At 32.9% G+C, this 8545-nt stretch overlaps 1 protein-coding gene and 1 non-coding gene across 3 annotated transcripts; both read right to left on the reverse strand.

Annotated features, from left to right (window-relative positions):
• Positions 1–489: 489 nt before the first annotated feature.
• Positions 490–3095, reverse strand: LOC125185528 (F-box/kelch-repeat protein At1g57790-like). Of its 2 annotated transcripts, XM_048082078.2 has the most exons (3): positions 2982–3095; positions 1081–2154; positions 490–815 (listed from the first exon to the last, which is right to left on the reverse strand). In XM_048082078.2, exons 1-2 carry the CDS (start codon positions 3011–3013, stop codon positions 1104–1106), a joined length of 1083 nt encoding a protein of 360 aa, XP_047938035.1. In that variant the 5' UTR covers positions 3014–3095; the 3' UTR covers positions 490–815; positions 1081–1103. The 2 variants fall into 2 exon arrangements, with proteins under 2 accessions (XP_047938035.1, XP_047938034.1); XM_048082077.2 differs by lacking the exon at positions 490–815 and having other exon boundaries at positions 912–2154.
• A 1461-nt stretch (positions 3096–4556) lies between these two features.
• Positions 4557–4659, reverse strand: LOC125185728 (U6 spliceosomal RNA). Its single transcript, XR_007170230.1, has one exon. It is a non-coding gene; the product is annotated as a U6 spliceosomal RNA (small nuclear RNA).
• Positions 4660–8545: the final 3886 nt, after the last annotated feature.

Below are 8545 nucleotides of genomic sequence, written 5' to 3' on the forward strand. Positions count from 1 at the left end.
GTACGAATGTCGCAATCTCTTAATTAAATTTTGTTAATAAAGCTGATTGCTTTTGTTAGGATTCAATAAATTTTTTTAAGGATATTATTAAATAAAATGGCCATTATTTAGTGTTTCTCATGTCATTGGTGATGCAGGCGCTTTTTATAAATAGACGAATAGACGACGTTGTTGACGTACGATTTCTCGGCTATAATATTGGATATACTTTCACTATGTATCAAGCTATGCAACATTATTTCATACGGTTAATAATATTCACAATTATTTTTCATTAATAATACTATATGAATCTAAGAATGTAATGTTGAGTACAATAATGTTGGTGTGTGTGATCTCGTATAAGAAGTTCACCTAAACGGATGAAACAAAGGATATGTTGGTTTATGAATAAAAATAAGTAGGTACAACCAGTACCATTTTATCGAGTTGGTTGGAAACTGGAATCATCTACTACTCCTATAAATTGTTGTTCCTACAAAATCAAGCTATGAAATCCAAAAATCTCATTAATATGAATTTGCCAGTGAAGGAATGAACCTTGTCCGTTTTTAAATTTCGATAACTACACATACACTTTTCTAATACTCTGTTCTTAAACTTGGTTATAAGCTAATTTTGATATAATTGTACTATCAATTAGAATTTGAATAACAGCATATAAAATACAGAAAGTAGCTTCTCTCTACAAACTTCCATTCATATTGATGAAAATACTTGTTCCATCATGTCAGAATACCAGTTAGCAAGATTAATCTGTACCAAATTCGTCAGAGACACTCCTACTTCTGTTCTTGTCTTGAGCACATGAAAACCTAAAGCATAACAGTAGAATAAAACAACTACCCAAGCACATGACATATATATAACGCATTGATAATAGTTCATCTGAGTTGTAAGTTGTAACAAGCTTTTAGTGAAGAAAATATGGAGTAATTCTCTAATGTCACAATCATGTAGTATTACATTAATATTTCAAAGTCTAGCTATAGTCTTCATAGTAACTACGTTATGGAATAAAATGAAAATAAATGATATTAAGACATGGTCAAATTTTAAATAGCAAAGAAGTGAACTTACTTTGAATACTATAACTGCTACCATTAAAGAAATGTTGAGAGGTCTTCAGGTGGTTCAATCCAAACACTCTCAAAAGTATCTTGTTCCCCCCAATCATAACGTTGCTTCCGTGGATAGTACCTCTCATTGGTGAGTGAATATGAAACACACCGTTTTCCATAAAATCGAACCTTTGAAAAGTAGACACTGTTTGTCATTGTTCCAAGAAGATCTGTCCTAGCATGGGAAGATAAAAAGTTAGCAAATAGTGCCATGCGTCCCAAAGTTTGCATCTCAACCCATACTTTATTTTTCTGGTCCAGCTTATAAATCACAGGGTTTATTGCAGTGCAAGTGTATATGACAAATATATCTCCATTATGCTCTGCCACAAATTTGCCTTCCCACCAATCCTCGACAATGAAATTCTCTGGAGGTGGCACAGAATCAACGGCCCAAGTGCTTTTTTTAGGGTCATAAACCCCAAGCCAGTCAGTGAGACTCAAACAGTAGAAAAGACCCTGGCAGTAAACTAGCTTATTCGAAATGCTGCTAACAAATGGTACACTGTTTTGGTAGTTCACAGTGGTCCATTGAGTTTTCCCGGGACGACACGTGCTAACCGTGACAACAGTGGGGCTGACATGCTTAACTGTGAAAAGGATACAGCTAGGAGATGTTGGAGCAGCAGAGAAAGTAAGTATCTCGTTCATTAATTGTAGGTTAGGCAAATTGATATATTTCCGTGTGTAAGGGCAACAGAAAAATATAGAGTGCGTTCTAGGTTTGTATAGCAGCAACCAACCATCCTTGGAACAGCAAATCCTACAACCATATAGCTCTGGCAACGCAAGCCAATATGTTTTGCGCCTAGAAGGGTCATAGAACTCGTACAAGTGTCCGTATTTTGGGAAGAACATAAGCCACGGAGGCTTATTGGCTATTCTGACAGAAACAGCAATAGCTAGCCATTCTTTACAAACAGCAGAAGCACGAATATTGTCCCTCGAGCTTAACTTAGAAAAAATAACTTCCAAAAGTTCCGTTGGGAGTTGCGCACCTCTCTGTCTTTTTGAAACTTGTCTGTTGTGTCGCCTACACCCACAAAATTTCGTAAGGTAAACAAACCATTTAAGCATTGCTAATTCACTACTAAGCTAGATACCATTGACATATTAGAAGATTGGCGTAAAGTTCACATAAGTCTTAGAATTCTGCGAGTTAAAGAAGTTTGTGATGCTCTGAAGTAATCTAAAAGGATGCGTTTCAGTATGGCGATTGAATGGTCAAGGATTTACAGTCGCATATAAATTATCGCAGCAGCAAATTCGAGAGTTAATACCCTGATTCACCATTAGGATAGGCCGAGATTCACACATTTATAGGACAATGGTTCTTTCGTCAGTCAAACCTGATCATCAAGAGCTAAGGATTCATCATCTTTTGACAAAAACCTAAACTTCTTTTGGATATATCAACAAAGACCTATGACCATCAACATAATTTCCGTTACATGTTCAACGAGGCTCAAACTGGGTGAGAAAAAACTAATCCATCCATCCACGAAAATTAATTTTGTTTTTTTTCCTTTTGGTCCCCCAGGTCTAATTATCCACTAACAATATTTCAATCACGTTTTCACCCCACTAAGATACATTAATTCAGAAACAGGGTTTTGGATTGAACACATAATACCATAAATATCTGATAATATAAAGATGAAAACAGTACGATGGATCAGAGACAAAAAAAAATGGTGGATTAACAAATTAACCAATCTCATTCTTGAATTGAAAATACTCAAGAAAATTCAAATATAGTAAACAAATCGTGCATGTGTCAATCACCAATTCATCCCAAAACATTCACATGAAACGTAATTCAGATAAGTAGGAGTGTGAAAAAAGTTTAGATAAACTCACAACTTCATCTTTTTTCTTCTTCTTCCAGCCATAATGGCCGAGGAAAGTAATGTTCTCTTCGTTATGGGTTTTAGTGTCGTGTGTGAAAAAAAATAAAGAGAAGCGGATTATGAAGGAAGGAGAGGGTTTTAGGGCATCCTTAACCCTGGCCCGACTCCAGGCCCCAAGTCCTATCGTCATCATTCCCTTAATTTTCTGTGTCAGATCACAACTCCTATAACTCAGCAGGCCCCAACTATTAAAGTTACACTATTCACAACTACAAGCTATTTGACTCATAAAATTAAAAAACTTTGAATAGTTAAAACATGAAAAATTCATTGTTTAGTTGAAAATAAAAAATAAAAAATCCTAGAAAATAAAAATTACAAACCTAGAAATTAAATCGCTCCAACGGTCCAACCCTAGGCAAGACTGCAACCGAGCGCGTCCCGAGAGCACCCAACGGCAGACCGGGACGCAACCTGGCACGGCCTGAGCCGCAACTCCCTCCCTTCCAACATCCCAGGCTGCGGGCCACGAACCAAGTGCGGTTTGGGCAGTAACGTTAAGGACGCTCTTCTGATTTATGAAGGGGGAAGACTGATTTCCATCAAAAATATTTAGGATCTAAATTACATGTACTTATACTAATGTTTTATGAATTGATTTTCATAATATGTTTAATGGAATCATTTTTAGTTATTATTTGTAGTTTATCTTTTTTCATTTTTATTTAGTTACATCGATAATTAATACTCCCTCCATCTCGAAAGAGTATGAACTTTGGGTTCGACATGAATTTTAATGCATTATTGGTAAAGTAAAAGAGAGATAAGATAGAGAAACCTTTTTTAAATATTGTTAGTGGAGAATGGATCGAAAAAGGAAATAATGCATACTCTTTAGACGGAGGGAGTACAATAATTGATTTTAGTCCGATAAACTATTTGTAAGTACTATGAGTTTTTTTAATTTTAATTATAGGAATGTCAATCGGATTAACTTGTTCGAGTTGTCCATAACCATGGGTTTCAATGCAAGAGATCTTGTAGAACTTATCAATGAGGCCCTATCGACTAGTATTACACATAAGAAATCAATTATAGACACTAATACAATTAGATCGACTCTTCATAGACAAGCTTGTGAACTATTTAGATACGGGATATTTGGGTTATGAATTTTTCAGGTTGTAAATTTTCAACGCTAATTCTTATCTATCAGGTTTCGGTCTAACCCATCAGACTATTTGGGCCAAAAAATCTTTCAAAAACAATATTTCGTAATCAAAATATTTTCTTTATAAAATAATTCTAAATTTTAAATATTTTTTTCTTCTTAGTTTTAGAATCACATAAAATCTTAAAATTTTCATGGTTTTCAATAAAAATTGGAGATGGGATAAATAAAAATCAAAGCAATCAATCGAAATTAAAACTTTTGTTCGTGTCATTATTTTGGCATTGGTTATAATCAATTTTTCATGAAAATTAAAAATCATACCTTACATAAATACGAAAAGTGCAATAAAACCCCTAAAACTTATTACTCTCTCATATGTGAATAGGAGTCACGGTTCATTATTACTATAAAAAAAAATTGGACCATTTCTCGATTTATGCATGTTATACTTGCTTAGGGGACATGCTAATCTTCTCTGTATCGTTCCAATTTTATCGGATGTCCCCGAAGGGACTTCATTATTACTATGAATTGTAAAAAGACCTCGCATTCATTAACTCGTTCCTGTCATATATTATTTAAAACTAGAGTGAACTACATAAATGGTACTTGATCTTTCACACATAAATGATACCCGATCTTTATTTTATATTATTTTTTGTATCTATAAATCACATTTCTTTTACCTATGCGATTTTAACCCAAAATACCCTCTAAACAAATATTTTATCCCATATGTGTCATAGAGGGTATTTTGAGCATACGCAAACCTACTACCAAAAGTGATATTATAATATCTTCTTTCATTCTCCTCACTCTTTATACTATTATTATTAATCAATATTAATATTATTATTTTGATGTTATAAATTGATAATTAATTTTTTTTAATATCATTCAAATATAGTACTTAATTATAATTATAGTTATAATTATATTTAATTATTAATAATATTATTGTTATAATACTCCCTCCGTATTAAAAAAAATAGAAACATTTGAAAGACACCGATTTTAATGCACAATTGGTAAATTAAAAGAGATGAAAAAAAATGAGTTAAGTAAGAGAGGGGAAGAGAAAAAGTAGTGAAAGTAGAGTGGATTGTGGGGTCCATTTTCTAAAAATGGAAATAGTTGCTATTTTTAAAAAAACGGAGGGAGTACTAACTGGTACTCCCTCCGTCTCAGCTAAGATGACACAATTTCCTTTTTAGTTTGTCCCAAATAAGATGACATGTTTCTATTTTTGGTAACCTTCTCTCTCCAATTAATATATACAACCACTCTTTCTCACTCCTATTAAAATATTCAACTCTCTTTCTCTCTGTATTTATTACTTACACCCACTCTTTATCTCTCTAATTATACACATTAACCAACAACTCATAAAATCTTGTGCCGAATAAGAAACGTGTCATCTTAGCCGGGACAGAGGGAGTAGTAATTAATAAATAATTATAGTATAATTATTTAAATTATGAATCATATAATATTATATAATAATATTATTTAGCCCTTTTTGTATATGGGTTGCGAAATTACAGCTCCAACCCACTAATTTTTTCGGGCTATTCGGACCGATCAACGGATTTCGAGTTAGATTGACATCCCTACATGCCTCAATAATCTCATTTACTACATTAAGAAATTTTTTGACTTTGTGACTCCGTCCGTTATTTATAGTCTCATTTTGACTCGGCACGGGTTTTAAGAAATTGTTTGACTTTGTGAAGAAAAATGGGGAAATGAGTTAGTGGAATGTGGACCCCCCTTTTATATATTACCTCTGTCCGGCATTAGGAGTCCCGGTTGACCATTTTCATCCATCCGGCATTAGGAGTCCCCCGGTTAGACATTTTCATAAAAAATGAAATAAAAATATTATAAAATAAAATACTAAAAAGCACAAGTAAAAACACATGCATAGAATAAAGCAAATAATAATGCAAATAATAAACACATCCACAGAGGGAGTATTGATTATATAATAGAATGTGAATGAAATGTGTTAGGTGAATGGTGGAGTCCATTTGCTTATAACGGAAAAAGGTAAATGAGACTATAAATTGCGGACACCACGAAATAGCAAAATGGATCATTATTTCACAGATGGAGGTAGTAGTAATTTTTAATCACTTAAATACATTTCTCGTTTTATCACAACTGATTGATTTCCCTTTTTGATTGTCTTATTATAAGTGGTTAATTTTCATTTTAGCTAAAAACAAATGCTAATCCCTACACACAAATTACATGCACTACACACACTGTATGTGCGCGCGCGCGCATTGTGTGTTGTGTGTTTGTGCACGAATTCTTTAATTTTATATCAATTCTTTCATTTTAGTAGACATAAAATTTAAAATTAAATTATAATTTAATTATTTTTAATTAAATTGCATAAAATTCTAATTCCAACTCCATCTAATTTCATGTACCAAATATCCCTTCTAAGGAATTTTGACTCGTAAATACTTTTGCTTCATAAAATATTTTAGCTTGATTTTGTAGGAAAAACAATTTATAGTAGTACTGCACCCCTTTGGTTCCATACTTTTGATTCCAGTTTCCAACCAAATCGATAAAATGGTACTGCTTGTACCTACTTATTTTTATTCATAAACCAACATATCCTTTGTTTCATCCTTTTAGGTGAACTTCTTATACGAGATCACACGCACCAACATTATTGTACTCAACATTACATTCTTAGATTCATATAAGTTGACTCTAGTTAGATATACTCTGTGGATAGAGATGAAGTTAAGATAAGATTTGGTCGGCAAGTATCAGGGGCGGAGCCACGGTGGGGCCAGGGGGGCCCTTGGGCCCCTCACCCATTTTTAGAATTACTATATATATATATTTGTATGCTGGTTATAACATATAAACATTCTAGTGCAGTTGGTCTAACTTTCGGTCACTTGCTTCCGCGGTGCTGGGTTCAACCCTCTCCAGCACCAGTTTTCATATTTAATTAATATATGCTCCTTCCAACTTTGAATCATCATTTAGTAAGATTTATGCTTGTAGTTCATTTGCTTTTCTTTCTTCTCAAATTAGTATTTTTGTTTACTTTCTCATATTCATTTATACTCATTTTCTTACATTAAAAACTTTTGTTAATTTTTTTTCATCTGTAATTTTGTATAAATCATTTTAAATTGTAATAGTAAGAGATGGTTTTCAAAATTTAAGAGTAGAAAATAATTCTTTTGACTATAAATATTTTTACTATTAATAAAATCAATTTTAATATTATTTCCTTTATTATAAAAAATTTGGAATAATAACTCTTTGATCTAATAAATATATAAAATCATATTTAATTAGTAAAATTGGTATTATACTCTAAAAAAATTCATCATCCATTTTTCACGCTTGGCTTTTTATATTGCTTATGTCCGAGTTGTTTTCGTGTCATTAGCACTGAAAACAATCAACAAATTTTAATGCTCGTATGGGCCCCCCACAGTAAAATTTCTGGCTCCGCCACTGGCAAGTATAGATATATTCTAAATGAATCATTTCTTTTCATAGACTTATTTTGTTCGGTATTGTTTTACGTGTTGAATGTAAAATTATTTTTTGAAACTAGAAAACACAAATTTAGTTCACTATAAAAGCGATTTAGTTCACTATAAGAAGGATAGAACCAAAGCGCCATTACAGTGAACTAAATTCTTTACAGAGTAAATACTTCACTATAATGGTGTTTTAGTTCACTCCTTGTTTTCAAATTCATATTGTAAACTAAAACGCTCATATAGTGAATTAGATCGTTTTGATCTAATGGCTGAGATTTGTTCTCTAATTATTGTTGGAATCGTAGTCCGGTCAACGCAATTGACCGGGTCGTATAAGTGACAGATTATTTAATTATTCAAAATTAAATAATCGATCTACGCTCCGAGTAGATGATTGGACACTTAGATAAAATAATGTGGCAAATGAGCATACGGAGAAAGCTTCGTAGAATGCATGCACATTGATTGAGTCGTCCATATACATTTCTGGAATGAACAACTACGTGAAAGGTGTCTAGGTACATCCGTCCAGGTTCATGCTCCATGGTTGACGTTTGTGTTAAAATGACAATACCTCTTAAAGTGACACTGTGACACCACGTATCCAGCAATATTATAAACGCTATACAACAATATTATAAACGCTAGACAACAATCTATAGCGTATTGGATATTGCTGGCCGAGAAAATTTACCCTTGAGCATTTTTTATGATTGTCGCATGGCAGCTGATTATTCGTCCACGTGTATAAATGATTGGCTAGGAATAATGGTATGGTGTTACTTTAAGAGGTGTTGTCATTTTACTGCACCCCGATATATATATCCATATAATTGTAGTAGGATTAGAAATTATATTAGGATTAGGATTAGA

This window comes from Salvia hispanica, chromosome 1 (genome assembly GCF_029641045.1).
Source record: "Salvia hispanica isolate PSC_SH4W2 chromosome 1, Shi_PSC_v1, whole genome shotgun sequence".
Classification (NCBI taxonomy): Eukaryota; Viridiplantae; Streptophyta; class Magnoliopsida; order Lamiales; family Lamiaceae; genus Salvia; species Salvia hispanica.